This window comes from Leptinotarsa decemlineata, unplaced genomic scaffold (genome assembly GCF_025532065.1).
Source record: "Leptinotarsa decemlineata unplaced genomic scaffold, Ldec_3_MD MMD2_tig00026328_RagTag_RagTag, whole genome shotgun sequence".
NCBI classification, from domain to species: domain Eukaryota; kingdom Metazoa; phylum Arthropoda; class Insecta; order Coleoptera; family Chrysomelidae; genus Leptinotarsa; species Leptinotarsa decemlineata.
Genome location: NW_027412688.1, coordinates 15,186,119 through 15,207,510, shown reverse-complemented (window position 1 = coordinate 15,207,510; position 21,392 = coordinate 15,186,119). Strand labels below are relative to the sequence as shown.

The 21,392-nt window shown below is 33.4% G+C and overlaps 1 protein-coding gene across 2 annotated transcripts in view; it reads right to left on the bottom strand.

The window, feature by feature from the left end:
* Positions 1-21,392, bottom strand: part of LOC111506664 (monocarboxylate transporter 12) — a 121,670-nt gene that overhangs the window by 20,518 nt on the left and 79,760 nt on the right. For both annotated transcript variants that reach the window (XM_074182747.1, XM_023161796.2), the window contains exon 3: positions 1,112-1,338. In XM_074182747.1, coding sequence (XP_074038848.1) covers positions 1,112-1,338 — 227 coding nt within the window. The remainder of the gene's footprint in view (positions 1-1,111; positions 1,339-21,392) is intronic.

The window sequence follows — 21,392 nt, the reverse complement described above, 5'->3', positions numbered from 1 at the left end:
AATGATAGGTATTTATTTCTATAGAAATAGAAAAATGATATAAAGCGAGAAGGCGGATGTATTGAAGTTACACTTCACTATGAGATTTTCACTTTTCAGTTTACAAAACTGCAACATGTGTTTCACTATATAATAGCTTCATCAGGCATATTTATACTAACTATGGTATACCTTTCTACTGTGGAAAGTATTCATGTATTCAAGATGCTCGTAAAAATCAAAATTTCATAACACAAATTCAAGTAATGTTCCTAACTTCAATTACCATTCATTGACAAATTTCCAGTAGTCAGACAGATCTGGGTGTTCCATAGTTTCTTCCACCAATAAATATTTAGCCCATCGAGGTGTAAAACAGCAGACTTCATCGAACCCACCAGGGCTCTTTGAACGTCACCCGAGGTTATTGAATTGCTCAGTATTATATTGCTCAGGCTGTCGAAGCTCTCAACAGAAAGCTTCGAAGTGCGCTAGGATAGAAGAGTCTACGTTGAGTGGCTACGTATGATAGGAAATATACTTTCAAAAGGATTCCACCTGATTAGTGGTAAGCGAATTATCCACAACACCTTCGGTTGCCTGAGATCTTTCATTATTGCGGATGAACTGTAGTAGTCAATTCCGATATGCTATTCCAATAAGTATCGGCCGATGAATGGATCAAGAAGTTTTAAATATTTGATATTAAAATTGTGGTCCAAAAAAGTGTGAAATACATAAATTACAATTCTACTGAATTTTTATCCCAACACAAATCGTTATTTCAACACCTCGACACGTGTTTCGGTTACCAAGTGATCATCTTCAAGAGAAAGATTAAAACTGTTCCAATCTTCCTCTTGAAGATGATCACTTGGTGATCGAAATAAGTGTTAAAGTGTTGAAATAACGGTTCAATGTTGGGACAAAACTCCAGTAATTTCAATTACCACACCAAAGGTTCCAGACATTATATCACAAATACATAAATTACAGTCGGTATAAGTTTTCAATATTCAACAAGGTGATTGGGAGCTGAATACCATGCTATTTTACTTATTGACTGGCATACAATCACCCTTATGAAAAGAACCTAAAAAGGGATACCTATAATTGGAAGGAAAAAAATCACCTTGAAAAACATGGCTCCAATAATTCCTGAATAGCTGACGAAACCAAGAACGAAAGTGGTACCACTGAATCCGTACTTTTTCAACAACATTCCTATAAATGTTGGCATTAACATTTGTCCAATGGCAGTACCACCCATGGATATTCCAACAGCAGTACTTTTCTTGGTGGTAAAGTAGTCGTTGATGACCAGAAATGTACCCGACGCCAAAAGACCAAGTCCCAAACCTGGAAATAATAAAATCATATTCAATTTCTACATCGGGTTTGAGTGCTATATTAGGTACATATGTTTTTGGATACATTTCATCAGCTTCAGGGCTGTGTGTTTCAATTATTAGTTTTCCAACAACTCAGAAGTGGGATTAAGAATCGCGTAGACGTTTTTTGCATTATCGAGTAAAATTGTTAAGTGTGTGATCATGCCGAAAAACAAACGGAAACGAAGCAATATTTCGTCTAGTTCTTCTGACTCTACTAGTTCAAGTTAGAGTTCCTCAGCAAGCTCCAAATCTAGGAAAAACTAGATTTAGAAATCATCCCGAGGCTCCAGAAAGTCGAGACAATCGAGGGGATCCAAAAGAGTTAGAGTATCTGGAAAACAATCAGTTGAATTCGAGGTGAGTACTGTACTTCATTCTTTACGTGAAAGGAATACCAGTAACGTCGTAGAAAAAGTAATACCAGATTTTGACCCTAGCAAGGAAAATATTTCCGAGTGGTTAACTATTATTGACGAGCATGCTAAGTGCTATGGGTGGGATGAAATTAGTATTAAATTTCAAGTCCTCAATGAACTGAAAGGTACTGCTGAAAGTTGGTACCATGATTTCATTAAAGATGAAATTGGATGGGCAAAATTTTCATGGTCAAAATGGAAGAAATTACTTAATGGGGTATTTCAAGCTGATCGAAATACGTACGCTCTTTTTATGGATATAGCTTAGCATAAACCTCACTACGGAGAATCTCTCTATTCTTTCTATTTTGATCACCTTTCAAAAATTATTAAACTCAAAGCAGCCTTTTCAGAAACATACAAAATTTCTCTATTTTTGGAAGCAATTAGCAATGAAACAATATTCTCCTCAGTGAAAGCTATCGGTATCAATAAATTAAATTCATTAGCTAATTATTTGAAAGATCGAACGCATGATGGTGCAAGTACTAGCAAGTCTATTTTGAATTATGAAACACATTCTCGCAGTTCCACCGTAACTAAATTCCAAAGCGAATCGCAAAATAAATCTCAAACGAAGACAAAATATGAGTGTCATATTTGTGGTAAAATTGGGCACATGAAAAAAGATTGCAATTTCAAAAATATTGTGAATGAGCAAACGTGTAGATATTGTAACAGAAATGGGCATTTCGAAGTTGCTTGCTTCAAAAAGAAAAATGATAAACGGAACAAATACGTAAAAAAATTAGAGCTCAAGTTGATTTCAACGGGAACAGAAAATAAATTATTCCGGAATATTTCCATTAACAATCAACTGGTTTCAGCTGTTATTGAAAGTGACTGTTCGGTGTTACAAAGACAAACTGCTGAATGCATGTACCTGAAACCATCCAGCTCAACTCGACCTGTTACACTTGCTGGTTTTTTGGGAGATTGTACAGACGTTCAACAGTTTGTCAAAGCTTCAGTGGATATTGGTAGAGTATGCCTTAACAGCGAATTCTATATAATTGATGATTATTTAGAGTCCTGCGAATGCATTATTAGTAGAAATTTCACAGAAAATATAATTATAAATTATTGCAGAATGGGTGATGAATTATGTTTCTTTTATGCAAGGCAAAACATATGTCAAATAAGCGAAATAATCATTTTCAATATGGAAACATGTATTCAACAATTGCTATATCAATACCGTAATATCCTTTCAGTTTCTTTCAATGATTTGAAGCAGATGAACTACGAACGTTGTTGTTATCTAAAAACAACGTTATTCTTAATTTGCCCAAATGCTCTTTTCTCAAGGAAAGCATTACATTTTTAGGTTATCAGATCTCAGGTGAAGGTGTTTCTCCAGACATGCATAAAATTGATGCTGTAAACAAGTTTCCGCTACCTAAGAATTTTCATCAACTACACCAGTTATCAGGCCTTATAAGTTATTTCAGAAAATTCATATATAAATTTGCTGATGAGTCAAGCATATTAACTAAAACTATTGCGAAAAGACGAAAAATGGAGATGGGCAGATGAACATATTCAGGCTGTGGAAAAATTCAAGAAAATACTAACATCAAAACCACTGCTCATAATTGTTGATCCGAACTTGAAAACTATACTTACACTGACGCCAGTTGAGACGGATTGAGTGGAATACTCATGGAAGTCACAGATGCTAGCGAAAAACCAGTGGCATACTATAACAGACAAACTATGGCACAGGAAAATTCCGTCACTATCTACTGGGTATTGAATTCGTGATCCGTACGGATTGTAATGCTGTTGAGAATACTCTCAAAAATAAAAATATCAATGCAAGAATAAGTATGTGGGTCTTGAGCCTTCAAGAATTCACTCATACAATAGAACATAAACCGGGACAGCAAATGCGCCATGTAGATGCTTTGAGTTGAAATCCAATACCCAGTGGAAATGAGAAATACTGTGTCGAATCCGTGATGCTTATTTCTGAGGGAGATTGGTTGGCTAAAGTACAAAATGAAGACCCAGAAATTAGAAAAATAAGAGAAGTTTTAGAGTCGGGACTAATTGAGGATGAGAAAGACATTTTCAATAACTATGATTTGAGAGCTGGTAAAGTTTTCAAAATAAAGGCAAATGGTCGACGGTGGGTTGTTCCGAAAAATTACCGTTGGCAGGTAATACACGCAAAGCATGTAGAAATGGGTCATTTCTGTGTTAAAAAGACACTACAGAGGGTTATGGATAGATATTGATTTCCCAAGATGCGTAGGTTTATTACCAAATATGTTAAATCTTGCCTTCATTGTCAATATTATAAAGCTCAAGCAGGCAAAAAACCAGGGTTCTTATTTTCTATTGTAAAATATGCACGCCCATTCCATACTCTACACATAGACCACGTTAGACCATTTATTGAAACCAAAGACGGAAATAAATATTTACTGGTAATCGTAGATTTATTCTCAAAGTTCACCATCGTCACGGCAGTACCTAATACTGAAAGTAAACCGGTGCTTGAGCAATTGATCAATATTATCAGCATTTTTGGATCCCCAAATCGATTGATATCGAACGCTGGAAAAGCCTTTATTTCCTCCAAATTGCGAAAATTTCACACTGAAAAGGGAATACGTCACTATCATACGGCTATAGCTATGCCTAGAGCTAAATGGTCAGGTGGGGCGTTTTAATGAAATAATACTTGATGCGGTGTTGGCAAGTGGAGCAAAAGTACTTGTAAAAGTAATGAATTTCGAAAGTGATGGATGAAGTAAGAAATTAAGAGAAAAATTCAAAGGGCCATTCACAGTGCAGGAAGTTATAGGAAATGATAGGTACAAAATCAAGGATGATCTTGGATCAAAGAGATGTAAAATAGGCAAACGTTACGAAGGCGTCATAGCAGCAGAACATATGAAGCCGTTTATTACCAGAACCGATGACATATAGTGAGTAAATTTGGAAACACTGCACATGCAGTCCTGCCAAAATGAAAATATTTACTTTCATATAAAGTTTCTAAAACATTCGCACTTACAAGAGGAGTTCCGTAGAAACGTAGAGACAGTCATCAAGAAATAGGAAACACATTTCTGAAACACTGTGCGTGTGCTTAGTGTACATGAACAGTCCGGTAGAAATATTCATCATAATTTTCTAAAACACTCGCTGTTACAAGACGAGTTCCGTAGAAAGTTGTGATGGTGGGTGATGACAAATTTCTAAAACACTGTTGTTTATGATAACAGTCCTGTAGAAATTGTTATTACTTATGCGTGACATTCAGATTTCTGAAATATTGGAAAACTATTCCAATCATGCAGAAATCTAGGAGAATGAATTTATCTGGCTGCAATTATAAACCGTTGACTTGTTACAGATTGGACACTTTGAGGACAAGGAAGATACAGGATGGCCGAATGTTAGAAATCACATGATAAGCGAAGTATCAAGTATATTTTATACTTGATATTGGGGTCAAACTCGAAACCGGTCGTATAAATAAAATCTACCAGTGGTATTTAGACAAAAGTGTTTTTGTTCATTTCATTTACATGATCATGCATTACCAAAAAGTAAACAATTCATCAATCACACATATTATGAAAAAGTTTGTTAAAACCAGTTGATGAATAACAATATGTTCATTACCTACCACACTTTTTGTTATTAAACAAAATTGCTGTCAATTAGGTGCATACAAAACTTTCCAGAATTTCGGATTATGAAATGGTGGATTCTCTAATTATTGCGCCAGAAAAGAGGTTGAAAAATCACACTTGAAAATATTGAGGCGTCAAAAAAATTCGCAAAGGAATTTGCACAGTCTACCCAGACATTGTTTATAATACTTCGTTTTTGAACAGCAATTTGGACATTCATTTTGAATACATTTCAGTAAATACTATCATCATTCAATATAAAAAATATATTAGTCAACATATCACAAGGGAGTAACCACCTATCAACGGCGAAGATGAGGAGGGTTCAGAATGTCTGACCAAATGACAAATTTGAAATTAAATTTGACATGTCCTAAACGATTCCATAAAATTTATCTCTCACTATTGGGAAACACCCCAGGACACCACTCATTGAAATTATTTGCAACTTGTCGGTTTCGAAAATTAAATATTGTAAAAACCTATATAGTAATGTCGAAATACCCAATAAGCTATTGAATGAAAGTATTGTTTAGTGGAGGATCTCATAGTTTTTATTGATCTTCTTTATAGTATATACAGAAATGTCAGAGAGTGAAATAATTTCAAGAATGCAAGCGTGCCGATATATCAAAAAAACCAAATAGTCGTCTCAAGCATGTTGCACTGCAATTCATCCACAAAGTCACTGAGATATTTCTACCCGCTGTGCCCCTTGAGGAGGCCGCTAATTGAAATATCGTGAAAACCAATTTTGTTTAAATATTTCATTTTGAGAAGGACAATTTATATTTGAAATAGTTTTTTTATTTAGGTTTGTTACCTTCTACAGATCTATAAAATGATCATAATAAAAAATTTAAAAATAAATACAAATGCAGAATGGAGAAAAATTATTGCATTTGATAAATTAGCTTTTTGAAAAAAAATCTAATTTTTCAGTAACTTGAATTTATAAAATTTTACATATAAAAATGAATATGTATCATCTGGTGACGTTTTAAAGACTATCCCTTTTTTTATCCAACTCAGGACAACAAGAGGATTGTCCCGAATTATTGGGGTTTTTGTTGAATACTCTACGTGAGCCAAAAAATAGCAGAATCAATACTCCTTACCGCTCTGGATTGAATGATTCCATACAGTCTATCTCGTCTTGTGTTTGTAAATGTTTTACTGAAAAAAATCCTCACTTGCTTACTTTGTAGTGAAGGTTCAAGAGGTAGCAAAAACGTGTGTGAATTTCTGGAACGTCAACTAACGTTTCCTAATATGACTGATACTAGTCCGTGCAAAGCTTATTGTTAAATCATCTGAGAATGGAAATTTCAACAGGTAATAATCGACTGTATTGCCAAACATGCGCCAAACTAACTGACTGTTATATAAGAAAACAAGTATAGCTTAGGCACCACTCAATCTAATAATAACACTGATGATCTTCAAACATGACTCAACCTCTGACGGAAGCACCAAACTCTTACGAAGGTTCGAAATAGATGTACACTTCAATCTAGCAGACCGTTATTAGAATCTTCATGCAATTATTGTTTACTTTGGTTCTGGCGTTGTATCTGCTCATTATTACGCCTTGGTCAAAGATGAAACGGACTGGTTTGAGTTTGACGATAGTCGTTTCACTAAGTGTTCTGGCGATGTATTGAATATACTGGAGCCTCTGGAGACACCCTACATTTCGTGTTATGAAAGAGAGGACACTAACAGATCAAGATCTCCAGATGATATGGTGCTGCAGGTTTTTCCGAGTTTTCCTGCAGCTGAAAAAGCAAATGCGCCACTGGAATAAATGAAGTCGCCCCGGAGCGCCAATTAATTTTTCTTGGTGTTTTATGATTTCATGATTTGTATTGAAAAGTTATTAACCTATTCAAATCAATACATTATAATTTGTATTACTTGATTATTCGTACTGGAACATAAAATGAATCCATTGAAAACACTTTCTCAACACCAGTACAAAAATTACGGTCTCGTAATTTTTGTTCTGATGTGGCGAAAGTGTTTTCAATAGATTATAATTTGTAGTTATAATTCATCTCTTGATGTTAATCAATTTAATATTATTTTTATTCACACTGATAATATCAAATTGATCATAGGTTCAATATTGAAGATGGACGAAGTCTTTGAAACGATACCAGATAAGTATACAAATAGAATACGTTTCCGCGGTTGAACAGCTGAATATCGGGTTGAACCGCACTCAAAGTTTTGCATTGTTCGACGTTTCGAGTTCGACTTTGAAGCCATTTTCAAAAAGAAAAAAGTGTGGTTGTACTGAGAGACACATTCTGATTTATGGTCTAGCCCAAACTTTTAGACGGTATGACCCTTATTGACTCATGTTTCATCCGAATAAAAATTAGATTTACTGAGTGTTAAGCTTTCTGTATTTCTCTCTAATAGTTCTTTCTCCATTCTACAATCTCTGATTTTTCTATTAACGTGCTCTCCCTATCATGTTTTCCTTAATCTAATTCTTCTTATATCAGAAGAAAAAACTGTTTTCACTAATAACTGACAAAACTTTATTCAATGTAGGTATTTCGTTTCTCATGTAAAAAAGTGTACTGTTCTTCTGATAGAATTCTTGACTTCTTCGTCGATAACCAAACACTTTCCGCCAATGGATACTTTTAGCTCCAGAAAGCAGTCGTTTTCCTTGAGTTCCTTAATAATTCTGAAAATTGTCGATCTATGCTGACAGTTTCGGATGCTTCACGGTTCCCGAACAACTAGCAACTAGCTTGTATAGCTTTCTATTAAACGCGCTCTCGAAGTAAACTGAAGAGTATCACTAAGACTAAGACTATTTTAAACTGCCAACTGAAAATAATGTAATATTATCTTCCTATGGCAAAAGCCAAGTCGGTCCTATTGATGGGTGCATTGTGTCTCTTGGCGGTATAATTCAAAATAATATTCATTCATACCGCCTTCATACTTATTTGTTGGGGAACGTCATGGTTACTACTGGACATATTATCGGAGTTGATTTATTGTTTCGTTTGTTACGAATGAGATTTTTCCAGAATAAATTTTGTATATTCATTCATTCAATTTGTTGAGAGTGAATGATTTGATTGCAGTGTGTCTCACTTCTCATGGAAATACCCCCGTATCTTCCGTAATATTCGAGGTAGAACGATGAAACTCTCAGGACTGATGGAAATGCTCAAAATGCACCTACCACCTGAATGGGTTTGGCCAAAGTGATATACACTGTCCGCCAATCGCGATGGAACACCCCATTTTTACGGTAAAACATATTAGGGGGCAAAATATGCTCAAAATTCCTTCAGATTCGTAATCAGGACTACCAACTTACTACGAATACACTTTTTTCCTGGAAATTGATTGTTTTGTTTTTTATTGAGAATGAGATTTTGAAAGTAGTACTTCGAAAGAATTTTGAAATACATAACATTTTTCGCCAGAAAATATCCTTGTTTTTTTTTAAATAATGGGAAAATGAGAATATGAACTAACATTAACTATCCTAAAACCTCACTGATCACATGTTTCCGTTCCTCTTACAAAATTACCATTTTCTCTCTTATTGAGAAGGAATAACTTTCCTGACAACAAAATGAAAAATAAATTATTTATGTGAAAACAAAAGTCGAGTTTCTCTGTAAATGTTTTGATGTCAAAACCAAAAAAAATCTACTTCAATTATTACGGAAGATACGGGGGTGTTTCCATGAGAAGTGAAACAAATTCGGATTTTTCAGGACTGAAATGTTTTCAGGAAAAAAGTGTAATCGTAGTAAGTTGGTAGTCCTGATTACGAATCTGAAGGAATTTTGAGCATATTTTGCCCCCTAATATGTTTTACCGTAAAAATGGGGTGTTCCATCACGAGTGGCGAACAGTGTATATCACTTTGGCCAACCCCATTCAGGTGGTAGGTGCATTTTGAGTATTTCCATCAGTCCTGAGAGTTTCATCGTTCCACCTAGAATATTACGGAAGATACGGTGGTGTTTCTATGAGAAGTGAGACACACTGTATAGATATACTGCAGTAGTTTCTCTCATTTTTGAACAGTTTCTAGATATTCGTACTTTCCACAATCTGAAAAATATGGAAATTGTAATAGAGAACTTCATACACGTGTAGAAAGGACAAAATTTTCAGTTCACACCGATAAGTTACTGCGTAAAGTCATTGACATAGAAACATGATCTATTTATTCTATTCATCAGTAAATTGTATTAAATAATTTTGCCTATCAAAGATGAACTATTATAGAAATACTTTTAACTGGAGAAATATCACTTGTAAGTTTTTAATATGAGCAATTAGGTGGCGTTGGTGTCGCTTGGGCGGAGCCACGTTTCCTCCATTATGTTTACTGTAAAAAACTGTAAAACTCAACCCCTACAAGTTCTCTAGAACAGCGACACTTTATATTTGTGAGCTATTTCGGCAAAGGTGAAATCACTTTCTATCTAGTTCTTAAATATCATGATGTATATTGAATATTGTATGATCTCAATATACAGTGTGTGAATGCCAAATGGAGTAAATTCATTATTTCGGTTACTGTAAATTTTTTTTTTAAATCCCGAAACACCTCGAATTTAAAATATAATTTGACATACTTCAACGAAAAAATGCTACCCTTACCTTCAATCCCTGTCGAATGACAGGTACAACCCCCAATTTTTCAAATGGAAAGTATAGGCTTGTGATATATCGTTCGAAAGGACTCTTTATTCTCTATTCAAAAATGTTATCGCTTTCGAATTTATTGCAACAATTAATTTAAAATGAATTAAAATCATGTGGTTACCGAAATTTGATAAAATACACTCGAAACTTATTGCAATATACGCAAAACTTATTTCATGTTGAGGTATTGATAATAAGAACGTAAGCAAAAACCATAGCAATAATTTTTTCAGATGGTATCTTTTAAATAAATGTAAATAATTTCCGTGGCAACGTTAGTTTAAAACGCCTTGTCAACTTGTTCTGTATGTTACAATATTAGTTTTCAGTATTTTAGTTTGAGTAAAGAATTCGTTAACTTCAAGTCCGACAAATGGTTAGATAAACGGAAATGCAGAAAATAACAGTTTTACAAATAATTAGTTACGGATATATAATTACTGCTTCGCTTCGAGAGGTGTAACTGATGTTAGGTTCTTCTTGTGGTGTTTTTATATGGTTTCGCTTGCGTAAGTTGTATGGATTTGTTACCTGTTTTTCTACTTGAGGGTTGTTGATGGCTTTTGGTAGTTCTCCTACCTGTTTTTCTACCTGATGGTTGTTAATGGCTTCTGGCGATTCTCCTACCTGCGATGGTTCATTATCAATTTGTGGTTGTCTTTGGTGGTTGTTTTTAATTATTGTTTTCCAAATCCTTGGAATGTTTAGTGAGTCATCCCTTTTGTTGATGAGGCCTTGCTTTTCGATTTCGATAGCTTCCCTGATTTGTCGAATTCTTCTACATACACGGATCAAATACCCGGAAAAAACAGTTCAGCATAGTCCTATCCGTGAAAACTTCAGATTTAACATTCGATACCTTAACGGGAGATGAGGTCAACTAAGAAGAAGAAGAACTTAGATAAAACTCAACAACATCTAAGTAGTAGGTAGTAGAGCGTTTATGGACACTCTATCTCTGAACACCTAACGAATACCATTTTACCAGTATAGTAAGAAGTGAGTCGAGCAGGGTCAACTAACTTCTAAACACGTAACAGCACACCTAGATAATGACAAATGAGATTTTGTCGAAACGTCGGTGAAATTAAAGATAATATCACATACACAGATCAAATACCCGGAAAAACTAGTTCAGCATATATATATATATATATATATATATATATATATATATATATATATTATATATATATATATATATATATATATATATATATATATATAATATATATATATATATATATATATATATATATATATATATATATATATATATATATATATATATAGATAATTAATAGAAGCTTCAAATCCTTTTTGTAGAATTTAATATTGACATATATATATATATATATATATATATATATATATATATATATATATATATATATATAGATAATTAATAGAAGATATAAAGCTTCAAATCCTTTTTGTAGAATTTAATATTGACATATATATATATATATATATATATATATATATATATATATATATATATATATATATATATTCAAAAATGTAACCGGTTTCAAGTTTATTGCAACAGTTAAGATAAAATAAAATAGAATCATGTGATTACTGAAATTCCAAAATATATGTATATACTACCAGTGCTTTTATGTTGAAAACGTCCCTGGTACAGTCATAAATATTTCTTGCCTGTGGCCTCTAGTCGCCCAGATAGTTAGTAAATGTGCTATCAAATGTAGTTGACGAATGAAGGCTCGGCTAGCTGGACTGACCGAATACTAATTTTTTGTCCGTTTCACAATATTTCTTTATCAGTGCCGTGTGTTCGTAGGGTTAGGTGAGGTAGTGAGTGGTTTTGCGAACCAATTTTTGAAAACTTTTTTTAGAGATCAATTACCCTAACACCAAACTGATATTTTTGCACTCGACGCGCGTTTCGCTAACAAGGTTAGCATCTTCATGAGAAGCAAATTGATACTGAATCTAAAGACAAGGGTTGGTTGTTTATATACCTGAAGTTTTTTGTTCCGATGTGGACTTTGTTAAATGATGATTATCCTAATTGATTTTTCGGTAATTAACTAGTGGAACCACTAACCTGCAAATTAATTTGTCAACAATAGATTAAAAGAGGACAAATAATTTGCAGCTAGTGGTGCCGCAGCTGACACAAAGTCCACGAAAACTTCAGATATACAAACAGCTAACCCTTGTATTTAGATTCAGTATCAATTTGTTTCTCCTGAAGATGCTAATCTTGTTAGCGAAAAGCGTGTCGAGTGCAAAAATATCAGTTTGGTGTTAGGGTTATTGATCTCTGGAAAAAGTTTTCAACTTCTACACCAAAGGTTCCAATCTCAGCGTTTGAACCGATTTTTGTGAAAATCTTAGTGTTTTCGGGTACTTTCAACAATATGGCTTTCTGGAGATCTTTTGAAACAAATGATAACATTACGTGTGAGGAATCTGTGTCAATCGACAGGGATCCAGAATTTGAAACCAAGACTTACGTGTTCAAGTTCAGCGAGTAATTTCAAATATTCATGAATGCTTGAAGAAGGAAAACTGTCACACTTCACAGAATGTTATTGTGAATAGAATATGCGAGTTAACGAAACTATCTCGTTCGACAGTTCTTCGAGTCATTAAAATAGGGGATGTTATTGACCATGCAATGAAACGAAAACAAAGAAATAAAAAATTCGCAAACGTTGATGGTGCTACAAAAGATGTGATTCGGCGAACAATTTATGGTATATACCAAAAAAATGAAGTAGCAACCTTGGAAATGATTTGGTATGAATTACTCGACTATCCCGATTACAATTACAAATATTTAGAATTTCTACGAGGTGTCTTATTGTTTTGTGGTTTCAAACATAAAAATTGAACGATCGGATGGTCATAATGGAATCGACATGCATTGTTCAACTCCGACAAGAATATTTGAGGCGAATGAAAAGCTACCGAGAATCCAGCAGACATAATTTTGCATGCCGGGAATGAAAGTGGTTTCGTACCTAACGCTTCGCTTCTGTTGGCCAAAAATATAAAAGATTCGTCTGCTGATTACCACGAAGATATGACTGCGGCTTTATTCAAAACCTGATTCAATGAGCAGCTTCTTCCAAATATTCCTCCAAACTCGGTTATTGTTATGGATAACGCTTCGTATCATTCTCGGTTATTGACTAAAATACCAAACAATAACACAAAAAAGCAGATATTGTTGTTTTCATGCGAAATCATGACATGGAAATACCCGAAAAGATTCCAACAAAAAAGGTATTACTGGCGACCATAAAATAACGTAATTTCAAAAAAGAGTATATTATTGATTCGATGTGTGAAACACGCGGTCATATTCTCTTACGTTTGCCTCCATACTATTATGTGTTCAATCCAATTGAAATGGTTTGGGACACAATGAAAGAAAGCTTGCGGAAATGTAATCAGTCACCGACTTTGAATGCTGTGGTGCTTGACAATATAAGGCGAGTGATGAATGAAATAGGTAATAGTGATGTGTGGAAGAAGATAACAAATATTATGTGCAAAGTTCCATAAATCCGATCGTTACTCAACCCGATGATGATTCCACCTCATCCGAATATAGCGAAGAAGAATTTTGATTTTTCTAGCAATTTTTTTGGCCTCTATTATTTTATAAATATATATATATATATATATATATATATATATATATATATATATATATATATATATATATAAATATATATATATAAATATATATATATATATATATATATATATATATATATATATATATATATATATATATATATATATATATATATATATATATAAATATATATATATATATATATATATATATATATATATATATATATATATATATATATATATATATATATATATATATATAATCGGTGTGATTATTTGTATTTTCATTGTATTTTAGAGTTTTCAACTCGGAAATCAACTACCTTAAATTTCGTAGTTTTTCATAATTACCCATGGTGGAAAAATTCAGTTGAGATAACTTTTTCAGGGGGTGATCAATTGCTATGATTGTAAGAATAATAAGTAACTGAAAAACTACCACTGAAAAATAATATGCCGACGCCTATGTCGAGGCGGAAGTTCCTTCTCTGTGCTGTTCCAATTGGTATTGGAAATACTATACCAAATTTCTTTAATGTAAAAGTGAAGTAAATAATTGATTTATTTGATATTATTACAATACATTTTCATCTAATTAGTTACAACTTGTCTTTCATTATCTCCAGAAAAAATAATACTGTCCCAAGTAGAAATTTGTGATAAACATTAGCTAATAACACTTTTTAATATCAGCAATAACGTCAGAATTCTATTGATGTACCACTATAAAACTGATATCAGCAGCAAGAATATCAAAAGTGAAATTGGAGATAGTTCTGATGTTGGGAAAAACTGTGTGGTTATTTTCAACCCCTTCATCTATACCCATGTCGTAGCCAGTTGTTTCTGGATCAAATTATTCCATTTGATTGTTTTGATATTGTAGGTTCCAAAAATTACGGCAATATTGAAACTTCAAATGCATTCTCTGAAAAACCAAGTTTTCCGAGTAATTACGTTTGCTGCAGCAAATTAGCGACACGTAGTTATATATTTTTCTTTATTTAAACAAGAACCGCATCAACCACAGAGGGTTATTAGCGGGGTACATTACAAGTTATAATATACACACATATATAGATATATACACACATACAGTGCTAGTCAAAAGTCCCCTCCCCCCCTCGTATCTTTTGAACGGGTATACTTATAATAATGAAATTTGGAGGGTGGAAATAAACGGATGTAGGCTTCTTAACTGGTCATAACAGGTGACGCAATAGTCATAAATGACGTCACAAGGCCACTGTGACCAAAAATTTTAAATGGGACCCTATGGCAAGTGACAGCTCGTTTGAAAGGTATTGAAAATACCTATTCAGTCATACCAATTTTGTTTGGGTTTCGGCTGATTTTGATTGATAAATTGAAGAAATACGAAAATTATAGTTTCGCATTTAATTAATAAAGATTTAATAACCAGTTCTTATAATAAGTGTTCAAAATGTGCTCCATCTACTTCCTGGCAGTAATGCATCCTATTGCTAAACTCTTGTCGTACTCGTCCCAGTGTGTCAGCGGAAATTGCCCTACATTCTTCAACAATTCGTTGTTTCAGAATGGCAATACTGTCAGGTGCTGTAGCGTAAACCTTAGATTTCAAGTACCCCCACAGAAAAAAATCTAATGGTGTAAGGTCCGGTGACCGAGCTGGCCATTCGATCGAACCTCGTCGTCCAATCCATCTATCACGATATTCTTCATCAAGGTAACGTCTTACTGCACCGTAATAGTGTGCAGGAGCACCATCTTGTTGAAACGTTATTTCCAAGTTGTCGAATTCATCTGGATTATCTTCTAGAATTTCAAGAATTAACGCCTCAATATCAGTTTGTAACATCTCCAGATACAATTCACCGGTTAAGTTAGCATTGAGAAAAAGAAGCCCAACTATGTGGTTTCCCAAAATACCTGCCCAATTATTTACTTTTTCTGGAAATTGAGTATGTTTTTCACGAAAGATGTGAGGATTTGTGTCACTCCAATACCTCACATTTTGAGTGTTAACATTTCCATTGAGAAAGAAAGTACTTTCGTCACTAAAACAAATTGTCTGTATGTAGCCTGGTTGTTGGTTCATTTTATCGGACATAGTTTCACAGAATTCTAGTCTTCGGTCGGGGTAATCATCTGAAAGTTGGTGCACCATTTTTAATTTGTATGGATGAAATTTGTTTTTAGCCAACACCCTATGTACTGTCCTTTGACTGACTTCATAGATAGACGCAACTTGGGCTGTGGAAGAAGTAGGGTTCACTACCATTTCTCCAAGTATGTCAATTTTTTTGTCATCACTAATTGTTGGTCGACCAGATCGTTTGGCATCTTGAACACTACCTGATGCTTCAAACTTCCGAAGAAGCTCCCTCAAATAAACCCTCGATATAGGGCGATCGGGGTACCTCTCATTAAACAGTCGTTCCGCTGCATGGAAATTGTTTCTACATTCACCAATTATTAAGATAGCTGCTACTTTGTCGGCTACAGTACGTACCATTTTGCCTATGTAAACACTTAAACGTCGCGTTAAACAATAGCTTAGGTAAATTTTCAAGGTATAAACACTTTTGACAAGTAGATAATTCAAACACGTCAACCTTTTTGACAATGAACCAGAGGCGTACTTTAAAATCTTTATTAATTAAATGCGAAACAATAATTTTCGTATTTCTTCAATTTATCAATCAAAATCAGCCGAAACCCAAACAAAATTGGTATGACTGAATAGGTATTTTCAATACCTTTCAAACGAGCTATCACTTGCCATAGGGTCCCATTTAAAAATTTTGGTCACAGTGGCCTTGTGACGTCATTTATGACTATTGCGTCACCTGTTATGACCAGTTAAGAAGCCTACATCCGTTTATTTCCACCCTCCAAATTTCATTATTATAAGTATACCCGTTCCAAAGATACGAGGGGGGGAGGGGACTTTTGACTAGCACTGTATATACGAACTTTATATTTGATTGTATACATTAATTTTCTTTATATTTTCGTAGTTATATGTCTGATATACCTGGAAGAAACATGTACCTACCAAAGATTTGTAATCAGGAACAAATACCCCATTGGCTTAGTAATCAAATTTCGAATTCTCAATATTTCTGTTCTGTAATTAAATATCGTGCGACAAAAGTTTTTCATTTCTTATATTTTCACTCTGTCGTTTCTGTGGTGTTCGAAGGGGATTTTTATTCATTAAGATGATTAATTCGATTTTTGAACTGAATCATTTTTGGCACTTAATGAAAAAAATTTCAGTATTTTCCAATTGTACCGCAGATTGAATTACTGGATATTCGTGTAGAGTAACAAACATATCATCCATAGATGATATATCGATTGATCAACAATTTCATTAGAAAAACGAAATTTCGAGTCGATATTTTGTTTTTCATCAAAGGAAAAGATGAGGAACAAATAGACTTATAGTGAAATACAAAATATAGTACCTATGGACTATAGGTAATGAACATACGATATGCCGTATCTTCCGGCCCATTAGAATAAAAAAATCATAATCAGTCAATCATTTGAAGTTTTCGAAACTGTTGCATTCTGGATTTTTCATTCGAATAATATTCGAAAATATGCACAGAACTCAGATACTGACCCGATAAATAAGATATTTGCAAAATGTTGATGAATAATGGTTTTTGTTATTGTTGCTGAAAGATCGAAACTACTGAACATTTATGTTCGTGATGAGATGATTATGAAGAAGACTCATAAAGTATATTTATATAATTGTCATTTTGATGATGTAGACATGGTATATAGGAATTTCATTCGGGGTTGAGATATTTGGTAAAATATATTACAACAACGATAAAGTCTTATTTCATCTGCAGAATAATAAAAAACGTTATAAATGGAATATTTCCAACAAAAAAATCTTAGCAATTCAACATGATATTTGTTGTTTATTTTTTTGTTTATTCCTATATAAAGATAAGGGACTCAAAGTAGTTGTAAGTACCTATGTGAGAAAGTGAAGTTAAGTTAAAAACGATCGTGATGAAGAAACACAGACATATTCATGTTAGACTCAATCTCACAATAATACAGCGAATAAACCCCAAAAATATATTAACAACGACTGATTATAAACAAATATATAATCTCACAATGGAAGCTAGCACTCTACTGCCGTTATTCGTGTTTCGACTCGCCGGGATGACAAATCCCATTTCGTAACAGTCACAGTTAGTCATCCTCTATTACTTTAGTCACCCTCTATTGCTCCTACGTTCACAGGGTGTTTTATGATACTGGGTATCTTACATTCAATGAAATCATTTGAGATGTATATTGAAGATATTATTTGAAAAAATCAAATGGTCTTATATGTAGAACCAAATCGTTTTTATTTCACATCTGACTAATCAAAAATTACATATTTATGGTCGTAATCTGAGTGATGTCCGTGCTGAAATTCATTGTTTTCATAATATAAATATTTAGTGAAAACTAAGTCGTAAACTGAGTCGTAAAAACACGATGACAAGAATATTAATTTTATAACTCATTGAAACATCTAATTCTCCAAATAAATCAAAAACGATGTTCACAAAATATTTCATCGACGCAATTTCAGGATAATTCGGATAAAAAATATTTCTCAGTTCATTCCAAACGATCATATAATACACACTACGATGTCTATTCGAAGTTGGAACTAGAAAACATAAAAACAAGAAAAAAACAAATATTCGAAAACACTCATAAACCGACATACTCTCTAAGAGTTATCAAAATAACCTTAGCCTCTTTTCTTCAATTTCAAGTCACGTATTTTGAACAATGATTACGCTCATTCCACATACTTCGAAGGTTTTGTGGAAATTGGTCAAGAATGTTTGTATATTGTATGTGAATGAAAGTTACTGCGATTTAAATATTCAATTTTATATTGTCGCTCTCGCAATGGCAATTTAATGAACTGATTCAAAAAGATTCATATATGAGCTTCAAGCTGAATTGATCTTTGATATATTTCCAACGAAAGTTAAAGAAATTCTGATATTCTTCAGTAGATTTATCTGCAGACTCGGACGAAAGATGTTTTTCCCAAAAAATTTAGAAAAGTTCGTAATCAAGTACAGTACCTGTATGAATGTAGCTATTTGCGTTGGATTTGAATCACTGTAGAATATAATTATTCGGAATAACTACCTCGAAATGTGTAACCTCAAACGATGAACAATGTATTATGGCGTGTATTTCTGATATATTTCGCTCTGGGTGTGATCAAAACAATCAAACACTTTCCGCAAAAAAGTATCTACAGAAAAGAGAAGAGGTCCTAACCTTCTTTCAAATTTCAGGCTATCAAGGATGCTTGTGATGTTTGGGTACCCAAAAAAAAACTATGTCAGTAGCTATGATGTCACATCGTTGAATGTGAGGGTATTAGAGGAAGAACCGTGAAGAACAATTTTTGATAGAGTTAGAGACCCACAAACATGGCCAAATGACTCGAAAATATCAAGAGCAATAGTTTGATACTCTCTGTGTTTGTTGATTGCCATCTTCCGAAGTAACTTCCGAAAACCCTATTGAAAATCTGTTCATTTATGGAAGCATTCCAAATATTTCTGAATTTGGTGACTAACAGCTTTTTCCATGATTTTCGATATTACTGATGATGAACTATGAGCTGCCTCATCACTTCGACATCCTGAAGCCGTGAATAACTTTTTTATCAATAGTATTCCTCAAGAAATGGTAATCATGACATCAAGAATTACTACTCTCAGAATACAATTTCAGTCTTGTTTCAGAAAGAGGTGTAGTCAAAAAATTTGCGTAGACTACGCAAAAGCGATTCGAGACGTTTTTGCCATTGATAAGTTAGATATTCAAAATTATAGAGCTTTGATGTATTTTGGACAATCAACGGAAAAAGTGGCTTCATTTTTTTGGAAACAAGATATTAAAGTTGCATATAGAACAAGTAATACGTTGGGAAATTCAAGTAAAAACAATAAACATAAATCATCGAAATTCGAGAAATCAGGAGTATATGAATTAAAGTGTGGAACATGTCCTAAGGTATATATTGGTCAAACTGGCGGAACATTTAGTAATCGAAGTGGAACATCATATGAGCTATGTAAATAAGAAAACAAGTTTAACATATTCAAATCATTTTTCAGAAGAAAATCATATCTTCAACGAAGAGTTCGAAATTTTACACATAGAAAATAAAGGTTTGAAACTGAATCATTTGGAAGCAATGGAAATTAATAACCTTAAAAATTCAAACATTCTAATGAATGGCCAACTGGATTTGAATGGATTGAACTTGTTTTCGTAGAAAAACCGAGAAAGAATTAGTATCATTGATGTAGAAGTGAGGTAATATGCTTCAGGTGATCATAGTGGAAGAGGTGACTCAGGTAGGGGGGGGGGTTTACGTAATTTGTGTGAGGTAGTCTCAATTATGGTTATCTGTAGTATATAAACTTAAGTGTGGGAAGCAATTCGAGTATTCAAATCACTGTTGATAAAGCTACTGTGTTAGTGAAACATATCGTGATATATTTCTCAAAACCAGTTTATGGAGATCAAATCGTGAGGTGTAGTTCATGAAATTACTATGGATCTTCATCGAGTAACGGCCGGATCAATGAAAAAAAATCATTCTCAATACCTCATCTTGAAGTCTGGAGTTCCTCGGGGATACATACTTTAACCTTCATTATTTACAATGTATACTTCAAATCTAATAACTTGTCTCAAGAATTGTTCGGCTCATCTATATGCAGATGATACAAATTGTATTATAGTTTCACTAGTTCGGACTTCCATTGTCTACTATATAAAATGATTTGAAATCCCTGAAACAAGTAAAAAAGAATAATTAAAAAAGAATAGTTTAAAATAACAATTATATTAAGCAACAATAAACCTGAAATGAAATGATAGTGAAATAACCTACAAGTAAAAATATAATAATTGAATAAATAAAAATTAAAGGAATGAAAAAAGAAAATAATAAAAAAAATTAAAAAATGTAGAGATTCCAAGTCACGTTAGTTCACGACGTTTCGATTGTTGGTATCTACAATCGTCTTCGGGTCTTCGTCTTCGAATCATCACCAAGAATCATCATCAAGTGCAAGCTTATATCACAAAATACTGAATAATAAAGTAACCCTCTATCTGTTGCAAAAAGTGAAATGACGGTTATCCACAACCTGAATATCAGATTCATAGGAACTTCAACTCACCCTCGTTCAAAACTCAAAAATTATTGCGTTCTTATATTTACCAGGTAACAAAGTTGTGTAACAGCATACTCCCCTATCTCAAAATACTAAGAGCAAATCACTTCAAAACAGTATCAATAGTATCTCCCGCTTCAATGTTGTTGGTCCTGAGGATATATATGACATACAGCCATAATGAATATTGACAGAGTCATTTTCAAGAGAAACTGGAAACAAACGGTTGATTTATTCTCATGTTTTTTCCACTTTATATTAAATTGTTCATGAGAATTACACTTTCACACTAATTATCCTATAATGATGATAGCCTGACGCTATTTTTCAACAATAACGATGCAAAAACATCTCATTTAGCTCTGTCGTTCACTCTTTAATGTAATGTTTTAATCAATATTTCCT